The sequence below is a fragment of the Schistocerca serialis genome, chromosome 2 (assembly GCF_023864345.2).
Source record: "Schistocerca serialis cubense isolate TAMUIC-IGC-003099 chromosome 2, iqSchSeri2.2, whole genome shotgun sequence".
NCBI classification, from domain to species: domain Eukaryota; kingdom Metazoa; phylum Arthropoda; class Insecta; order Orthoptera; family Acrididae; genus Schistocerca; species Schistocerca serialis.
The window spans coordinates 650,614,949-650,636,004 of NC_064639.1; the positions used below are offsets into that span (position 1 = coordinate 650,614,949).

The 21,056-nt window shown below is 42.3% G+C and overlaps 1 protein-coding gene across 1 annotated transcript in view; it reads left to right on the forward strand.

The window, feature by feature from the left end:
* LOC126455659 (transmembrane protease serine 9) overlaps positions 1-17,753 on the forward strand; it is a 44,410-nt gene extending 26,657 nt beyond the window's left edge. The window contains exons 3-5 of the mRNA XM_050091427.1: positions 5,695-6,043; positions 9,144-9,269; positions 15,827-17,753. Of these exons, the coding sequence (XP_049947384.1) occupies positions 5,695-6,043; positions 9,144-9,269; positions 15,827-15,988 (637 nt within the window). The 3' untranslated portion in view covers positions 15,989-17,753. The remainder of the gene's footprint in view (positions 1-5,694; positions 6,044-9,143; positions 9,270-15,826) is intronic.
* The last annotated feature ends 3,303 nt before the right edge of the window (positions 17,754-21,056 follow it).

The window sequence follows — 21,056 nt, forward strand, 5'->3', positions numbered from 1 at the left end:
ACAAAACATCTGCTCCACATTTTCGCAAGGATTAGTCAGCACCTGCAGCTAGACAATCCAACGAGCAGTTTCCTGGGCCTGAGTTTTTCTGGGCAATTTTTGTCAGTGACTTCAATGAACAGTAGACATGTATTCACGTTTGCCACCTGTAACGTGAGTTAAAATTTTGGGGAGATGCTCTGTCCACTGATATGTGTCTATTTTCTGTATGTCTTGTAGTTTTCGTTCAGTTATCTCCTGAAATTTTGGAAATAACCCCTACCCCCAGTTTATAAAAATGAGTTTTGCACTATTTTGGCTTAATAGGAAATAAGGTGCTTTCCAGCAAGTTCATTAAAAAAAACTGACAGTCTCATAAAACCATGTTCACTTTTATTCCAAAAATATTACTAATAAGTATTTTATCTACTAGTAACTTTCTTACTTTTCATTTAATCGTTAATACTGGAGTATTAATTTTTTATATTAAGCTCTATAAATCTACTAAACAGAATATTTGTGAGACAAATGCTTCTAAGATGAGAAGAAAATCATATTTCTCTTTAAAAATTCTTATTCTTTGCTGAAACTTTTTTATACCCTGGAAACTCATGGCGATCTTCATGTACAACCTCAAGCACATACTTCTTCTGTTCCCCGTTTCTTTCTAAATTATTTATTGTAGTCTTTCATGAGATTCATACCTCTCTCAGCCGAATCGTATATATCAATTCAATAACTCGTTCTAGAGCGTCAAGTACTTCTTTTTCACGATGTTCCAAAGGCTTGGGTTAAGTAACTTCTTATTGAAATCAGATCTACCAAACATCCTCCCATTTTGTTAGAAACGAACTTTTCAATCGCATTACAGATCACTTCCGGAATTTGGTCGACAGCTACTTGATTCCTTTTTATATTTTCGTCTGATGGTTCTGCCTCGCGATTCAATGGACTCGTCATTTTCATTTGATTTTTAGAGGACTAAATAGTATCAAAGTTGTCAAATACAACAGAACTGGGAAAATTGGATAAAAGAGTTTTCAGTTTTTGTACAACTGCTAAGAAATGTCGCACGCGACACCCTGATATTAGTAAAATTTTGAAAGATTGCTGAAATTCGGTGCTTTGAATCTAAAAATGGTACATAATTTTGCTTCAACGTACGTAATGATAAGCAAAATCAAATATTTTCTTCTACTAGCAGTCCAAATTCATCACGGAACATAGATATTTTCATCTTTCCTGTTCGATACCACTTCATCACAAAGAGATATTCCTCGAGATGTTGTTTTGACAAGAGAAGTTGCAGTTAATTCTAAAAATGCAACTACCTCATGACTGTGTTTCTGCAGCTCTCCCCATCTTCAGATATACTTGCGAGAATGTGTAAGGTGACCAGCATTGAATGGGTACTAGATTTTTCTTTAATTTCATTATGAAATGCACTAATGTGTGAAATTTATGTTACAGTCACGTAAATATTTATCTTAGTAAATAGTTAAATTTCAGCCTCGTATCCTATTGACTGTCTCTATTGGTTTTAGAAGCTCATCTCTCATCATCAAACATAAGGTGATCATTTCCAAGCGTGGCACACCTTTTAATCATTTTTGATCAAAAGTAGCTACTTTGTTCACTAATAATTATAGTTAAAACATTAGCATGTGCTACGTTCACAAGTTTCAGCTTTGTAACCTTCGTCGAACTCATCGAATATTTTTGTCTTGGAAAAGATGTTAGAAGACGAACATCTCAAAAGAAGGTTAATTGAGTGTAGTCGTGTTAACTCAGACGATGATGAAGGAATCCGATTAGGAAATGAAACCCTAAAAGTAGCTGATAAACTTTGCTATATGGGCAGGAAAATAGATTATGACGGCCTTAGTAGAGACTGTCTGGGAATGTGGGAGTGACAACAGAAGCTTGGCTGAAAAAAAGAGTATAAATTTAAGTGTTAACAACCTTTTCCGGTAGTACTTGTCTGAAATGCAACTTTATGTGGAAGGGCAACGGGGATGGTGAACAGTACAGACAAAAGGAAAATAGAAGCCCTGTGGCGTGGCAGAATATGAGACGGGTAGTTAAAGTAACTCATGAAAGGAACAGAATCCAACTGGGAGGTAAAAGATGGTGAATAAAATCCTACGCAGTGGCTGTTAAAATACTTTTTAATAAAAGTTTATACAGGTTTGGCATCAATAGAGATGCATCTTCAGGCGATCTGTACGAGAAATTGAAACATTACAGGATTGGAGTGCCTTGAAAAATAGACGTGTACTGCCGTAAGGCACTATGTATCAGTGAGAGCTGAGTACTCACAGGTTTTTTAAGCAGTCATGGCACGGTAAAGTGATTGCTTAGAGCCAAGTTCCATCGTTCATCATCAAGATATAAACAGATAGCACATCTAAGCTGAAATCCATGTTTAAACTGGTTGGGACCGAGGAGCAGTTGTAAGACCCGGATAAACCTATTTAAATTTCTAACTACCGTATAATTAAGCAAACTAAATAAAACACCACATTCATATGTCTTACCTTAGACAGATAGGTACTGTGGAGCTGGAATGTCTATAATGCCTTAGAAAGCATAGAAGCGTGTACGGAGCCAGAATAAGCTCTACTGATGAGTTGGTCTTGCGGCTTGGGGTTGGCTTCACGGTGCGTCTAACTTACGGAGGTAAAAGAGGCTTATGAAACAACTCATCTAAACGAAATAGTAGACCGACTGAACCGATTCCGAGGTATCAAGGAGTAGTTAATTTGGTAATGGAGGAAAGTGTGTGTGGAGGGCAAGGAGCGGGATTAAAAGTAGCAGAGGTGGAGCATGTCTTGGTTCAGCTCGCAGGTTCAAATGGATGTAGGTTGTTATGCAGAGATTTGGAGGTTTTCAGTAGCATGTAGAGCTGTATGAAACGCCTTCGGACTGAACACTGTAACAACAAAACAACTACTACTACTAATACTATTACTACAACTACAATGATCATTGTGTTGCTTATATTAAAATGTAAGGACGTCGCACATGGGGCTAGTTCATGCAAAAAGTTGGCCAAAATTAGTCTTTGATATTTTCTGTGCTATCAGATCCTTGAGAACATATTTGTACGATAATAATGTATTTACATACTTCATAACATGAAATCAGACAAAATTGTAGTATTTTTATTAGATTCTTTATTCCTTAGCTACAACATTACGTATTAATCAGGTGGTGCCTCCCGGTCTTGTTCGTCTGACTACTTTATTTCTATTGGGGACTCCCCTTCATTATAATTTTCAGCCTGCCTATCCATCCTTCGCTTGGGAACAGTAAATATAATGAATGAAATTTTCACTCTGCAGTGGAGTGTGCGCTGATATGAAACTTCCTGGCAGATTAAAACTGTGAGCCGGACCGAGACTCGAACTCAGGAGTTCGAGTCTCGGTCCGGGACACAGTTTTAATCTGCCAGGAACTTTCAGTAAATATAATGTTTCTTTTCAGAAGATTTTCCTGGTTTTCTTTGGCTCTGGTCTCATTCCTGTTATTAATGGACCAGATATCAGTAGGAGTCTATTTATTATACCCAGAATGCATTCCTCTCATGAGAATTTCCTAGCAAACGTATACGGATGAATGTGCTTGTTGCAGGCGTCTGACACTTCTTCTGATAAACTGCCTATGGGTAAGTTCATTAACAGTAGGAACGTGCACCAAAATCTTGTGTACAGTGGGAGACTTAGAATGTCATGGATATAATTCAACACATAGTATTGCTATTTCAGCATATAAGCAGAACATTTGTCCACGTCTATCTTATGTCCTATGGGAGTAGCTTCTAGGATAACACAAAATCAATAGATAGGTTGCAGATCCACACCTGTTATTTCTGCTGATGTTTCAGGGTCTGAAAAAAGTCTTCTGCTGGTATTTCTATCATTTTTAGCCTTGCTGGGGAACATCTACAATAATTAATCGCAATGGATTTCTGAACATTTCTTGTGTTAGTTTTTCCTCTCTTGAATAAGCTTCTTTTCGTCTTCTGAACGGATTTGTCAAGTGCAACAAAACATTTGAAAAATCTAACTCGGGCATGGGTTTTTGGCAAGCCACTGAAGTCTTCTGAGGTGGCCCCGCAAATGTAGCATCCCATCGTCGACGCTGTGTCTGTTGTTGCACTGCGCACCCTTGCATCAACCGTAGTCCTCAGTAATGTGTTTTTATGGTTAAATGATCCTCCTTCCTTCAAATTTTTATTTCTTGTAATGTTTCAATTTGTCTGTTGATAAAACCAATTTCTTCATTAGTAACATCAGCTGTTTCATGAACACATCTAATTCTTATTGGTCTGCAATAGTGAGGAGATGATGGTGTAGGATTTTTCCAAACAATTAGATATTTATTCGTGCGACTGATAAGTAGGAGATTCACGAAATATGACTCAATTATATTCGCGTCAGATTTATGGTTGTTTCCAAATTTTTGTTTAAAGTGAATTAGCTGTGAACCCACACCCCTATTTGCAGATAAGTTCTAATGCATTTATGTCATCGTTTGGAATACTCTCTTTCAAATTTTGAAGTTGGCAGGGGTAAAATACAGGGAGCGAAAGGATATTTACAATTTGTACAGAAACCAGATGGCAGTTATAAGAGCTGAAGGGTATGAAAGGGAAGCAGTGGTTGGGAAGGGAGGGAGACAGGGTTGTAGCCTCTCCCCGATGATATTCAATCTATATATTGAGCAAGCAATAAAGGAAACAAAAGAAAAATTCGGAGTAGAAATAAAAACTTTGAGGTTCGCCGATGACATTGTAATTCTGTCAGAGACAGCAAAGGACTTGGAAGAGCAGCTGAACGGAATGGACAGTGTCTTGAAAGGAGAGTATAAGATGAACATCAACAAAAGCAAAACGAGGATAATGGAATGTAGTCGAATTAAGTCGGGTGATGTTGAGGGAATTAGATTAGGAAATGAGACACTTAAATTAGTAAAGGAGTTTTGCTATTTGGGGAGCAAAATAACTGATGATGGTCGAAGTAGAGTGGATATAAAATGTAGACTGGCAATGGCAAGGAAAGCCTTCCTGAAGAAGAGAAATTTGTTAACATCGAATATAGATTTAAATGTCAGGAAGTCGTTTCTGAAAGCATTTGTATAGGGTGTAGCCATGTATGGAAGCGAAACGTGGACGATAAATAGTTTAGACAAGAAGAGAATAGAGGCTTTCGAAATGTGGTGCTACAGAAGAATGCTGAAGATTAGATGGGTAGATCACATAACTAATGAGGAGGTATTGAATAGAATTGGGGAGAAGAGGAGCTTGTGGCACAACTTGACTAGAAGAAGGGATCGGTTGGTAGGACATGTTCTGAGACATCGAGGGATCACCAATTTAGTATTGGAGGGCAGCGCAGAGGGTAAAAATCGTAGAGGGAGACCAAGAGATGAATACACTAAACAGATTCAGAAGGTTGTAGGTTGCAGTAGGTACTGGGAGATGAAGAAGCTTGCACAGGATAGAGTAGCACGGAGAGCTGTATCAAACCAGTCTCAGGACTGAAGACCACAACAACAACAAGTTCTAGGGGACTGATGACCTTAGAAGTTAAGTCCCATAGTGCTCAGAGCCACTTGAAAAGTGGACTCTGGGCCAGCTTTTAGAGCAAAATACCCTTGTGTGTGCCATGCGGCGACGACAGCGAGTGCTAACGAGGTGCGCGCTTGGTGCAGCGGCAGCGTGGAGCTGCCCATCTCGCAGGTGCGCGTCTCCGTGGGCGCGCACGACCTGTCTGCGGCGCACCGCGGCGGCGGCGGCGGCGGCGGCGGCGGCGGCCCGGCGCTGGCGGTGGAGCGGCTGCTGGTGCACCCCGGCTACCGCTGCCGCAAGTTCGCGCACGACGTGGCGCTGCTGCGGCTCGCCGCGGAGGTGCGCTGGCGGCCCGACTCTGCGTGGCCCGCCTGCCTGCCGGCGCCCTCCGGGTCGCCAGGGTCCTCCAGCTTCTCGGGCCGCGAGGCCACGGCCGCCGGCTGGGGCTGGATGCAGGAGAACCAGGGCGTGCGCGCAGACGTCCTGCAGAAGGTCAGCACTTCCCTCACTATACCTTTTATCTACAGTATTACGACACTTACTTATTGTGGTGTGCGTAATGTAAGACCTTCGGTGCACACACCATCAGATTATTTGACTTGTCGCTCTAGCGAAGTAGGCGAATGTCAGCAATATGTCTCGTGGTCTTATCTTCGCGTGTTTATCTTCTGCCATTATCAGACTATAGAAATGCCACCCTGTAACAATCCTCGGAAGGATCCAGGCCTGAGGAGGGAGCGTTATGGTCTCGGCAATGTTTTCGTTACATTCCCTGCGTCATCTCGTCTTTGTTGAAGGCACAATGGATCAAGAAAAGTATGCCTCTATCCTTGGAACAATGCCCATCCGCCATGCAGTTTGTTTTTCCTCAGAATGACGGCATCTATCAGCAGGACAAAAAAATGGTTCAAATGGCTCTGAGCACTATGGGACTTAACTTCTAAGGTCATCAGTCCCCTAGAACTACTTAAACCTAACTAACCTAAGGACATCATATCCATGCCCGAGGCAGGATTAGAACCTGCGACCGTAGCGGCCGCGTGGTTCCAGACTGTAGCGCCTAGAACCGCTCGGCCACTCTAGCCGGCATCAGCAGGACAAGACAACGTTTCACGCAGCTCGCAGTGTACGTGCGTGCTTCGGAGAGTGCCAGGATATGTTGATATGTTTACGGTACTTTTCTGACCACCAAACACCGCAGATTTAAAGCCAGTCGAAAATCCGTGGGACCACCTCGATTGGGCTCTGAAATGATCCAAATTCTTGTGTTATCCTATTCAGTGCTGGTGATGTCAAGACTGGTTCACACATTTAACACGAGTTCAAAGCAAGATGGTTGTTGAAAACGTTTTTTATATTATTTCACCTCTATTCACTTTCTTCTTTTCCTGTTGTCTAAATCTACGCTCTTGACCCTAATAATCACCTAACTGCTGCCTTACGTTTCTTCTAGTTCGGGACTTGGTAATATGTTGAAATTCCTCCAACAGTTGTAGTCATGAAGCTACTTCCTAAATCAAATAGTTTCTAGACTGGCATCACAAAGTTCAGCAGATTTTATATCTAATGCCACCACACCACACAAATTAAGTAGCTGCTTGTGGTCATTTCTGACATCCTTGGCGCAACATTCATGCAGCACTGGCTGCACACCATGTAAGCAGTTATTGAGAAGTGTTGCATTTAGAAAGATGACAGGCACCCACCTAAACCGTTAATATTTATTTGCATACCTTACGTAGAATGCTTGAATTGTCTCATGTTCTCGTTGTTCGCCGAAACAGAAAGCATTATATGATATTATTTGGTAGTGATTAGAGCATTTTTCACCATACTTACCTCTGAGTTCCTTTACTATTCCTAGGTCTAAAATTATTCGTATTGCAGTGAACCTGTCTAATAATACATTCCATTATCATTACTTGCTGGTATATTGAGTGTTAAAAACGTATTCCCTACTTTTAGATGTGGTAGCATAGACCAAAACAAGACATAAATGTCCAGTAAACATGGGAACCAAAATGCATACCGTAACAGCTATGACCATTTGTTCATTTTCGCTACTGCAAGCTCGTTACTGTGACGAACGACTTAAAGAATGCAGCAGACAGACACTGGCACATTCCTCTGCTATTGTCCGTGGATACAGAAAGCAGTAAACATCCGTTTGCATTAATACGTAAGGCGTATTCACGGTTCTCGGTGAATGCAGCGCATACATTAGTCGTAATGGAACCGGTTTGTGTTCTGATAAGTTTGTAAAATGTGAAATGGGCAATGGATTCGTCGGTACGTCCCGCTCGTCGGCCAGCTCGTTCCCCCGATGTTAATCTCTTGGATTTTTGGTTGTGGGGACATTTGTAATCTTTGGTGTATGCAAGCCCCATTAATATGTACAGGGTGTGGCACTTAAGTACCCTGGTGGAGTGGATACGATTGGACGTAAATATATGCACTTAACCACACCCCAACAGGATGGAGCAACTGCCCATACAGAAGGCCGAACCTTGGGGCACATTTTCACAATCTTCACGCCTGACAGAGTCGTTAGCAGAGGTCAGTCTGGTCGCTGTCCAGGTCACCTGATCTGTCAGTGTGCGATTACTCTGTGTGGGGAGCCCTCAAGAGTAACGTGTATCGCAACAACCCTCGTAGTCTTCAAGAACTTCAGCAGAACATTTTGGACGATACTGCAGCAATTTCAGCGGCTCATCTTCGATCAGCCTTCAGCAACTTGTTGGCCAAGGCCCAAAAGTTCCAAGAGATGAAGGTGGTCACTTTCGGAATTTTCCAGGAGGGCGTGATTCCCTAAGACATCGGACAGAAGCGTGTCTTCTTGTGGACACTGTACTGAACAGTGTCTTCTTATGGACACTTTACTGACCACCTCCTTCAGCGAAGGCTCACAAGTTCAGGTTGCATATAATAGTAAACAGACACATTATAAGACATGCTGTTTCACAGAAAGAGAACAATGTCCATTCATTTGTTTACTGCATCCTTCAGGTCGTTGGTAACAGCAAAGAGATTGCATTAGACGAGATGTTTCATGGTAGTGAATATGACTAAGTACTCAAAGCTCTTAAAGTATGGATGTTGACCCAGGTTTTATGGACATTTTTGTCTTTTATTGGTCCATACTACCACCTCTCAAAGTACAGAACACTTTTTTAACACCCAGTACTTAAAGCTTCGCTTTAGAAGCAATATATAAACTTTGAAATTGTTACAGCATATATAATCTTCGTTTGGAATTTTAAAAACAAGATTAGAATGAGAGAGACTCAAAATACTACGCACAACTTTCATTTCTGGGACTGAGGGAGTCACATTGTAATCAATACTTTTAAAGATTTAGCATTTCCTCAAAACTGTTGTACATTTCGACAGCTAGTCTTTTCGAAACTCATTGCCAGAATGTGCTATTTTTATGACATTTAACAACTTTTTCACGAGTAAATGTTCTTGGTAAAATCTTGTCTACATACAGCAAAAAAAGTAGTTTATTTCTCGAACGGGGCGTAACAAATCGTTAGCATGTGCATCTCTTTCATCATTTATCGTCTTGAGAATAACAAAATTTCCATTTCAGGTGAATGTGCAAGTAGTGGACAACGAGCAGTGCCGTGATTGGTACAAATCTCAAGGCAAGAAGACCAAAATACTAGATTCGCAGATCTGTGCTGGCTTTGAAGTCGGAGGCAAAGACTCCTGCTGGGTGAGTGTGTTCGTAATATCCTGGTGCATGCGGCCTACAACACAAACCAATAACCTACAGTTAAAATAGTATTATGTAATATTGCTTAACGATGTATACCAGGCTCGCTAAGGCCTACCTCAACCAATATGATGCGGTAACTGAAGATAAATTAACGGATAGTGCAATAGCTACATAGAAGAGAGCTAAAAAAAAGATCTAAAAACGACTGTTACTTTTACAAAGTTCAAAATTCACGATGTATTACGTTAGGACTGTGGCTATGAAAAATAAGTCATGGATTATGTTCACAAAATCACTGTATTTACTCAAAATAGTCTCCTACTGAATGAAAACACAACTGAAATCGCTTTAAAAGTGTTTTGAAACAGTACTGTAGTCCTTCTTTGGAGTCGCATTTAGTAGTGCGGTACAATTTTCTGGGATGTTGTTAATTGCATCATAGCGATGTCATTTCATTGCCAACTTCAATTTGGTAAACAACCAGAAGTCGCATGGGATCAAATCCGGCGAAGACAATGGGTGATCCAGGACTGTGATCCATTTCTGACCAAAACTCACGCACAGCCTTCAGTTTGTAGCTGAGGTGTCGTCGCGGAGGAGCAAACAGGAACCTGCATCTCGGTATTCGGGTCGAATCAATGTTTTGACTTTCTACACAGTTGGTTTTGAAACTTCAAAAATCGTAACGCCACAACTCGCCACGAGATAGCAATGCAGTTTGGAACGTTACACTGGCTATCCTAACGGAACTAGACACTCTGTGTATTCAAGCATTCTGGGCGTCATCAACAAATTCTGAAACAGAGACTCTCTTATTCAGAAATAAACAGAGCTTGCATAGCAAATGCAGCTTTTCCCAGTTGACAGGAAAGTCACGTCTAGTCAATAATAACCTGACAGGAGTTACTGCTTTTAGTGAATGCAGGTCATCTCAATCAGCCTCGGAGGGAACATTGCGAACGGAATTCCGAGCAATCGTCATTTTGAGTAAGGCATCTCCCAAAAGCCTCGCAGTGACACCTAATGCTGCGCGCCTTCAGTGGGCCAAGCAACAGAGAAACTGGGCATTAACTGACTGTAGGCGTGTAGTGGACTCCGCCGAATCACGATTTTGTCTCTCTTCAAATTACGCAAGGTGTCGAGTGCAGAAACGGCCCAGTTGGGTGTTTAACCCGGTTGCTGGGTGTAGTTTAGGCCGAAGGCAGTTCTGTAATGTTTTGGTGGTGCTTTCCGTTCCATGATTTGTGTCCACCGCAATCTAGTTACCGTGAACATGAAACAGAGTGTTTATTTCATCATTTTTGGTAACCAATTGTTGCCGTTTCTTCCACATCTCCACATGCTGTGGACACTCCCTTTTACCAAGATGACAACTATTTACCAGGGTTGGACGAACGCTCAAGCATTATCGTATCTTGACAGGTCCGTTAAACCATTGGACCACAGAAAATGTCTGTGACTATTTGGGATAGCGATGAAACACAGCAATCAATATCCCCGCATTTTAATTGCTCTGTGGGTTCTAATCGTCACAGATTTGCTTCAGAAAGTGAACAACACTGACAATATTTCTTTCGTACTTGTATTAGTTTTTTAAATGTAGGTTGCAGTGACAGACTGATTTATAGAGTGGCCGGATGTTATTTTAGGTTGGCTGTGTGTCGGCGAAACCAATGAAAGTGAATACGAAATCTCAGATGCAAACTTCTTAATGACATGTAATGTGGCTCGAGGTCCAGGTTAGGTTGAAAGGTGACTAATCGTCATTTGGCAAAGTGTTATCGAACACTTCAGTTTAACCTGACACAGCATACCTAGAGAAAGTTGGGGACTATTTTCCTCGTCGATGTGAAGACATTATCAAGTTTAGAGGCAGCTTTACACGATATTAGTATTATGTCTCCTAGGAGTGACTAATTTTTTGTCCGGAGTGCTTGTAAGCTTTCTTATGGTGCGTACTGGGTTACAGTAAATCTGTCTTAATCGTACGATAAGCTCGGGTGAACTGGGACAAAAATTTAAAAATTTGAAGTAGTGGTTTTACTGTTAGTAGAAAATGTAAAGTTTCTATTTCATACTTTACTATAATATTTAAGGAACAAATTAGCCTATTTCTTTTGTAATTTATTACATAGATAATGTATTAAAGATAACGGTTACGTACCAGATGCCCCTATTTACCATTGCCAGTGAGAATGAAGCGGGGCAGTTACTTAGGTGAGTCGGGACAGTGTTAAAACAACGTTTCTTCTTCTTTTAATTGACACTTACTGTACATGTTTATTAATGAAGTATGCTGTTTGTCTCATGACAACTTCCGTAGTTTTGAATGTCATTTTTAAGTACACATCTAGCACAAACAAACTTCTTCTTTCCCTTAACCCTTACACACTTTTCACGGTACTATCCCTTTATCCTTCCTTGGCATTGAATCTGGAGTCCCAATTTTGTTGATACGTGCAAGCAAGAATGTTAACGAGTCCATCCCTCACTCTGAGAGTAGATAGCTTTGGAATCTTTCGCTGCAAAAATTTCCTCGTTTGGTTTATTATTCACTTGACAGGAAGATTCATCACAGTTATACAATCGTGGCTCACCAAACAAGTTAAGTACTTCCATAGTTCTACCCAATAAAGTAAAATATTGCTCAACGTCATTCTTACTAAGGCCATTGCAACAATATGAAGAGAGGCCTTCAGCCTTCCTGAATGTTATTTCAGGGCTGCAATTAACGAGAAACAGTAAGCAAATTAATTCCCATCATTTCATGTTGTTTCGCTTTTGTTACGACGTTAGAATCCACTCCGAAACTACGAGCCGACAACCTAAGCATCCGTTCTAACTGCTTTCCTTTTTCGACGGTAAGCGTAATTTGGCAACCTTTCTTCTTCAGCTGTACATCATTAGCACTTTGTAGATGATGGTGAAGATATGACCGAGGCACCCCAAATAGTTCTTCAGCATGGCGTATCTCCTCTCTTGGCGGAATGCGCTAATAGTTTTGCGGATATCATCTTCAGCCCAACCACCTTAATCATTGCTCAACTGCGAGAGAATAGTGAAACATAAATCATAAAGATGTGTCGTCCCTATTCAGCCTTAATATAACGTCCCTATTCACCAAAAAAGTAGTGTTTGAGTCTACAGAGGTTGGTACCACTGAAACCATTTTCCATGAACAGATGTACCATAATTTCATTTCAGATCTTCCATTTAAAATGTAGCACAAACGAGTACATAATAAGGGTAACGGTTAAATAAGTATATTAAATTTAAAGAACAAAATATTGAACATCAAAAGTTTCTGTTCGTGTTACCTTCAACACCTGATATTTGTTGTGAAAAATTAAGATTCAAATGGTTCAAATGACTCCAAGCACAATGGGACTTAACATCTGAGGTCATCAGTCCCCTAGACTTAGAACTACTTAAACCTAACTAACCTAAGGACATCACACACATCCATACCCGAGCCAGGATTCGAACCTGCGACCGTAGCACAAGCGCAGTTCCGGGCTGAAGCTCCTAGAACGTTCGGCCACAACGGCCGGCAGAAATTAAGAACATGACACTAGACTGACACTCTGTCAAGCAGTTTTCTGTTAGATCAAGGACAGACAAGAATCTGGGAATGGCAACAACTTCTTACACTGAGGTGACAAAGGTTCTCGGCTATTTCCTAATAACGTGGTGGACCTCCTTTAGCCCGGCGTATTGCATAAACTCGACGTGGCGTGGTCTCAGCAAGTCGCTGGAACTCCACTGCAGAAATACAGAGCCATGCTGCATCTACAGCCGTCCATAATTGCGAAAGTGTTACCGGTGTAGGATTTTGTGCACGAGGTGACCTCTCGATTACGTGCCATTAATGTTCGATTGGATTCATAACGGATTATCTGGTTGGCCAAATCATTATATCGAATTGTTCGCCCTTCAAACCAATCGTGTATAATTGTGGCAAGGGGACATGGAATTTTTATGGATGACAGCGTGTCGTTGTCGTATGGCTGCAAATAGTGTCAAAGCAGCCGAACATAATCATTTCCAGTCAATCAGTTCAGTTGTACCAGAGGACTCAGTGCTTTTCATGTGATCACAGACCACATCGCTATGGAGCCATCACCAACTTGCACAGGGCGTAGTTGACAACCCGGGTCCATGGTTTCGTGGGGCCTGCGGAACACTGCAAACCTACTCCCTGGAACTCACTCCCTGATGTCTTAAGAGATATCCTCTCATCTTGTCTCTCCTCCTTGACAGTACTTTGCACATATTCATTTCCTCTCCGATTCTGCGTTGAATCTCCTCTTACCAGCCGAAATCGGGACTCACCTGAGCAGGCCACGGTCTAGGGTGCAACCGATATGGGCCCAGGAGAGGCGCTGCAGACGATGTCGCGCTGTTAGCAAAGGCACTCGCGTCGGTCGTCTGCTGTCATAGCCCATTAGAGCCAGATTTCGCTGGACTGTCGTAGCAGATACGTTCGTCGGTGACCCTACATTGATCTCTGCGGTTATTTCACGCAGTGTTGTTTGTGTGTTAGCACTGACGAATGTAATCAAAACGCGCTGCTCTCTTGCGTAGTCCACGGTAATAGGTGATGCCTGAAATGTGGTGTTCTCCGCGCACCCTTGACACCGTGGATCTCGTAATACTGAATTCCCTAACGACTTTCGATGTGGAATGTTCCATGCGTCTAACTCCAAATATCACACTGTTTTCAATGTCTGTTAGTTCCTGTCGGAAGCCTTTTCATGTGGATCACCTGAGTACAAATGACAGCTCCGCCAACGCAAAGCCCCCTTTGTACCTTGTGTACGCGATACCACCGCCATCTCTGTGTGTTCGTATCGCTATCCCATGACTTTTGTCAGCTAAGTGTAGTTTAAGTCCATTTCCACCGGTAAATAGACATTCAAAAATTGTCCCTATTCAGCCGATGTCCCGATTCACTCAAGCTTAGCCTACACGCCCACCATTGTGAAGTCGTCCACGGTCAAAGCAGTATCGTCAGATCAGTATTTCCGGAGAAATACACTACTGGCCATTAAAATTGCTACACCAAGAAGAAATGCAGACGATAAACGGGTATTCATTGGAAAAATATATTATACTAGAACTGACATATGATTACATTTTCACGCAATTTGGATGCATAGATCCTAAGAAATCAGTACCCAGAACAACCATCTCTGGCTGTAATGACGGCCTTGATACGTCTGGGCATTGAGTCGAACAGAGCTTGGATGGCGCGTACAGGTACAGCTGCCCATGCAGCTTCAACGCGATACCACAGTTCATCAAGAGTGGTGACGCGTATTGTGACGAGCCAGTTGCTCGGCCACCATTGACCAGACGTTTTCAATTGCTGAGAGATCTGAAGAATGTGCTGGCCAGGGCAGCAGTCGAACATTTTCTGTATCCACAAAGGCCCGTACAGGACCTGCAACATGCAGTCGTGCATTATCCTGCTGAAATGTAGGGTTTCGCAGGGATCGAATGAAGGGTAGAGCCACGGGTCGTAACACATCTCAGATGTAACGTCCACTGCTCAAAGTGCCGTCAATGCGAACAAGAGGTGACCGAGACGTGTAACCAATGGCACCGCATACCATCACGCCGGTTGATACGCCAGTATGGCGATGACGAATACACGCTTCCAATGTGCGTTCACCGCGATGTCGCCAAACACGGATGCGACGATCATGATGCTGTAAACATAACCTGGATTCATGCGAAAAAATGACGTTTTGCCATTCGTGCACCCAGGTTCGTCGTTGAGTGCACCATCGCAGGCGCTCCTGTCTGTGGTGCAGGGTGAAGGGTAACCGCAGCCATGGTCTCCGAGCTGATAGTCCGTGCTGCTGCAAACATCGTCGAACTGTTCGTGCAGACGGTTGTTATCTTGCAAAAGTCCCCATCTGTTGACTCAGGGATCGAGACGTGGCTGCACGATCCGTTACAGGCATGCGGATAAGATGCCTGTCATCTCGACTGCTAGTGATATAAGGCCGTTGGGATCCAGCACGGCGTTCCGTATTACCCTCCTGAACCCACCGATTCCATATTCTGCTAATAGTCATTGGATCTCGACCAATGCGAGCAGAAATGTCGCGATACGATAAACCACAATCGCGATAGGATACATTCCGACCTTTATCAAAGTCGGTAACGTGATGGTAGGCATTTCTCCCCCTTTCACGAAGCATCACAACAACGTTTCACCAGGCAACGCCGGTGAACTGCTGTTTGTGTACGAGAAATCGGTTGGAAACTTTCCTCATGTGAGCACGTTGTAGGTGTCGCCACCGGCGCCAACCTTGTGTGAATGCTCTGAAAAGCTAATCATTTGCATATCACAGCATCTTGTCCCTGTCGGTTAAATTTCGCGTCTGTAGCACGCCATCTTCGTGGTGTAGCAATTTTAATGGCCAGTGGTGTATGTAACAGTATGAGATGCATGTTGTAGTGAATTTGTGTTGCACGTGTCCAGCATTACGGAGCGACAAGGCTCTCTGGCTGGTAAGGGCTTTGAGAGGACCGTTGCGTTGCAGGCGGACAGCGGCGGCCCGCTGATGGTGGCGGACGGCGAGCTGACTACGGTGGTGGGCATCGTGTCGACGGGCATCGGGTGCGCGCGGCCGCGCCTGCCCGGCCTCTACACGCGCCTCTCCGACTACGTGCTCTGGATACAGGAGCACGTGCGCGAGCCCTAGCCCCCGCCGCTCGCCACCAGCCGGGACCCTCTGCCAGGAGACGGACCACCGAGGACTCGACTGCGCCGCGAATCTGCTGCGGCGGCACGACCGTCGCGCAGCGAACTTGATTTCTTCTGCGTCATCTTAAAGGACAATCAGGCACATCAGCTCGATAGAGAACCCCTTCTAACGAAATAGTCTCCATTCTTCGGAAGTAGATTACGTCATTATTCTGCACACTTATTCCCTCTTACGCCCAGTCCACTGTAGCCCGATTTAAAGTAGTTGGCATTTGACAACTAGCGTGCTAGTCTGCTACCTCTAGCAATACACTAGTGGCAGCAGTCCTGGCACTATGGGCACACGCTGTGTTGCCACTTCCTCTGCGTAAAGTATAATGCTTGTCAGTTCTCAAGTAGAGAACTTACCCGGATACGAAAATGAGCCTATTCCACGAAAAAAAAAAAACCTCCGTCCCTAATTAAAATGAAAAAAATATATTTGGCACCCTTAGAGTCACTATAGGTATTTATACCACACAGGAATTACAGATCTTTTAGCGACTTAAAACTTCATATCTGTTACACGTTAAAAACTAATATAATCGCAAGAAAACGCCGTTTCCCAAAGCTTGTACGTACCAAAGAAATGCCGTAGGTAACTTTGGAAAAAACGGTCTTTTCGTAATCAACAACAACAAAATAGTGTTTCATTGAGTTAATAGTTCACGAGATGTGACGGAATAAATTTAAAGTTGATTCCCAGACGGGAAACTGTTACCGGATTTTAAAAAATTAACGTCATTGTGGATAAAAACTTCTCGGTTTACAAACAGCATAACTTCAAATAAAACACCCCAGCTTTCGACGACTGTGCCCGCCATCATCATCAGGAGTAAAAGCCACTGATCGCAGGAGCCGGCACACTTATACAGGCATCACAGAGCCATCTGGAACCCTCCGGATAGGGCCGAAGTCACGCTTGCGCGTAAAACGAGTTTGGCAGCTCATAGCAGCTGCGGTCCGCCCAACACTAACTGAACATTTTTAGGTGGTGCTGGTCCGCCGCGGGACCAGCAACGTCAGGTGGTGCAATGTGGGGCCCAAGAGAAATACCGGGTCTTCATCGAATTCGTGACGTCATACTACTCGGATTGTCCGCCACACTTCGTGATCGCTTGGCCCACTGCAAATCAATATGTAATTGAAAAGGTACCCCCTACAGGTCATAACTTTGTCGTGTGTTATAGAGAGCTTGCATGCATTTAAACGCGCGGTCAAGCGTTATTAAACTTCTCTGAAACAGTTACTCGCTCCCCGCCGGAGACTACGGAGACCACTGGCACTCGTGCTGTGACGTACGCGATATGGCCTGTCTTTTTCGTGGGCCTCTGTGCGACAAGCCGGCGCCAGGTCTGCAGCTGTTGCTCTCGCCTACCTACAAGCGTCAAGCGTCCATCTTTGCTTTCGTTCAATATCCAGTTGTCCGCCTCCAACATATTTCTAGCTTTAAGAATAAAATTTAGACTTGCTTAGAGACTACAGTGGCCTATACCATATGCGAATTTCCTTACGCGAGTTTAATAGAGTAAAGCGATTTTCTATCACCGTTTGAAGTGGAGTGTCGTGGTGCCTACCTAGTGACAATATTTGTCGGGACAACGTCGCAAGTTTGGTACTTTAAAAGTCAAATGCCAACCAATTTAAATCAAACTGTAATTAGCTCTATCTCGACGAGATGCCAGACTCTCTCTCACTTACTCTCTCATTCAACTCCCTCCCCCCCCCCCTCTCTCTCTCTCTCTCTCTCTCTCTCTCTCTCTCTCTCTCTCTCTCACACACACACACACACACACACACACAACCTCAATTTCGTCCCACCTCATAACAAGTGCCAGAGCTCTCTCCTATTGCATATCTGAAATTTTCGACCTCCGACCAAGATGTTGGTCTTTCCTGACACAGCTGTTTCCCACGGCATTTCAAATACGGAAAACCCGCCAAGCTTCCAGAGTTCATTAAAATTCCCTAAAGATTGCCTCAAAAATAAAAGGCCTCCAACAGTACATGGTAATGATATTCCTTCTTAGGCGTGTTTTTGGTGAGGTCTGCAGGAAAGCGTTCTTTTGCTACGAGATGTGTCTCCCTGACCTGATAGCCTCTCTTAACTTCTTTCGAATATGTAACACAGCACTACTTTGTCCTCTCTGTTTCAGCAACATTTGTTTCTTTTTATGTTGTTGTGTCGCAGTGAATCTGTCTTAGTCATGCATTTCATTATCATTATTTATTGGTATTTATTAATTAAAGCTACGTTTTAGGAGCAAAATATATTTATAAGCTTTAAGATAAGAAATTTTCTTTGTTTTCGTGGGTGAAAGTTCCATTTGGAGCTTTGGAAACAAGATTAGAATATGAGTGGGCCCAAATACTCTATTAGTATTTTTATGTCTGGGACTTGGAAAACGATCACTGAAATTTTTCGGGCACACAGGGTATTATTATAAGACTTCAGGTAATTAGTATATTATAATACGAAAAACTATCTCAATATTTTAACGTACTGATGTCTTCCATACAAATAACGCTACTGATTCTTATAAACAGATCTCTTATTGACCACTGAAATGTCAAAGATAGGACAAACGATCTGTTCTTAAACTAACATAAGGGCAGTATTTTGTTGAAACTAAATAATTCGACCCAAAATTGTAGGCTTCTGTGAAGTTAACATCATTCGATGCTTTTTGGAATCTAAGAGGAGAATATTTTTGTAAAGCTACATTTCTATGTTTAAAACTATTATCTATGCTACATTGTACCTGAATATTACTTACCACTTCCTGATGAAGCAGAAAAGACGTAAGACTGTATTGAAACCTATAGTTATCGCTATCCTAAAATAACTGAGTTTACTGGTACTTATGTTGCGTCAAAAACTTTTTTTTTTCATTAAATACCAACACTCAGTTATTATGCGTCACTGCGTTTCTAGTCATTAGAGTGCCAACATATCATCAATGACTTCTGAGTAACATGGATTCTGCAACAGGAAATGCATAACATTACACTGAGTGTCAGAGTCGAAAACTTTTTCCCAGATGTCTGTATTCTTTTTTAGAACTGTCCTTATCATTACTTTCAACAGCACCGTCGTGACGATGAAAGATTTCAAAGAAAAATATTATTAGCAAAGTGAAGCAGCAACTGACCAAGTAAATTACATTTTCGTATATTAAGCACAAAACATAAATATAAAAGTTCAGATGATTTGTTTCGGGTTTCTGCTGCATAATCCATGTTACTTCTGAATTTTACACGGGTAGCATCTTATACGTGTCTCTTGTATTTCAATCATATTTTAAAACGAAATTATTGCAAGATGAAATATTATTCGGAAACCTCTGTTAACGAAAATTGTATTCCTTGTCGTTCTTCAAATGAATAAAAAATGTTTATGATTATAAATCTAACTTTTCTGATGGTTTTCCAAAATGTGTCTTTCCCTTTGACGTCATCCAAACAGCTAATAAAATCAGTATTCGATAATACAAATTTGTAGCACTACACAATTCTTTGCTTGATTAATAGAGACAACAAATGTAATAATTACGTGAACCCAGTTTGTGTCACAAATACGCCATTCACGCCTCTGATACCACTGATAGACGGGACACTTTGCATTCGTGATACAGGAAACGCTTTCTCTGTAGTGAGCTGTCTAACGTAAATATGGAAGCCGGTATATCAGGTAGAATCGTATGAGCAGGAGCCGAACCCAGGGCCTCCCGCCAACTGGGTCGCTGCGGGCTCCGCTTATCGCTGGCCTAGTTTCGGCAACTATAGCAGGGCCGCAGTGGCGGACTGTGGAACTAGTGGCGCTGCCGGCGGTCGCTAGCAGAAGGCCTCGAAGGAGTGGATGGCGACGCTAAACACGGATATGTACTGTGTAAACAGTACTGCAGGCCTCTAGTTACAGACACCAGAAACAAGAGGAAACTATTTGATGTAGGAATGAATTAGAAGTGGGAGGCAACAGCAGGCTCACTCTACCACGATTTGCTATTTAACATTAGTAACAGTGCTACTACACCATAGGGATTACTTCTTCATGTATACTTAAACAGTCGTTCTCACTAAATTCAAGTTCCTTGTACTTTAATTAAAAGTCAAGGTGGAACTTTCTCCGCCTGGCATAGAGATGACTTTGCTATCAAAACTATCTTTTGTTATATTGGCACCTGTCATATGTCTTCGATGAGATGCAAATTTGATCAACAGAAAACTTTCTGTGGCCTGGGTTTTTAAAATAGTCATAGTGTGTGTTTCGTTCAAATGATTGAATTGAAAACCTTGACATCATGGACAGCGGGTCGCCAAATTAAATTAATCGAAAGGTGATCTGCTCATTCATTTTAAATACTTCAGAAACAGGAAGAGGATTCCAAGGTGGCCATATTTCTCTTCAAGAAAATCACCTGAAGGACATCTTAAAACTATAAACACTAATGAATACATTGGTAAACGTACGATATGGGCAATAACGTGTAATAAATTTCAAAAGAAAGACTGTGGTAAATGTAATATTAAGAAGTAGTTCTGCATCTACATACATATTTCGCAAGCCACGGTATTTCTCACCAATATTTCCTATCTTATTCCACTTACTTATTGAGGGAGAGAAAAATGACTGTCTACATGTCCCATTTTTTTATACATTTATTGTTGATTCATCTGGTTTCTGATTAACTTGATGCGTTCCGTCACGAATTCCTCTCCTGTGCCAAGCTTTTCACCTCAGAGCAGCACTTCCAACCTACGTCTTCAATTATTTGCTGAATGTATTCCAATCTCTGTCTTCCTCTACAGTTTATACCCTCTACAGCTCCCTCTAGTATCATGGGAGTTATTCCCTAATGTCTTAACAAATGTCCTGTCATCCTGTCCCTTCTTTTTGTCAGTGTTCCTTTCTCGCCGATTCAGCAGAAAACCTCGTCATTCCTTACCTTAACACTATACTTGATTAAAACATTCGTCTGTAGCAGTACATTTCGAATACTTCGATTCTCTTCTGTTCTGGTTTTCCG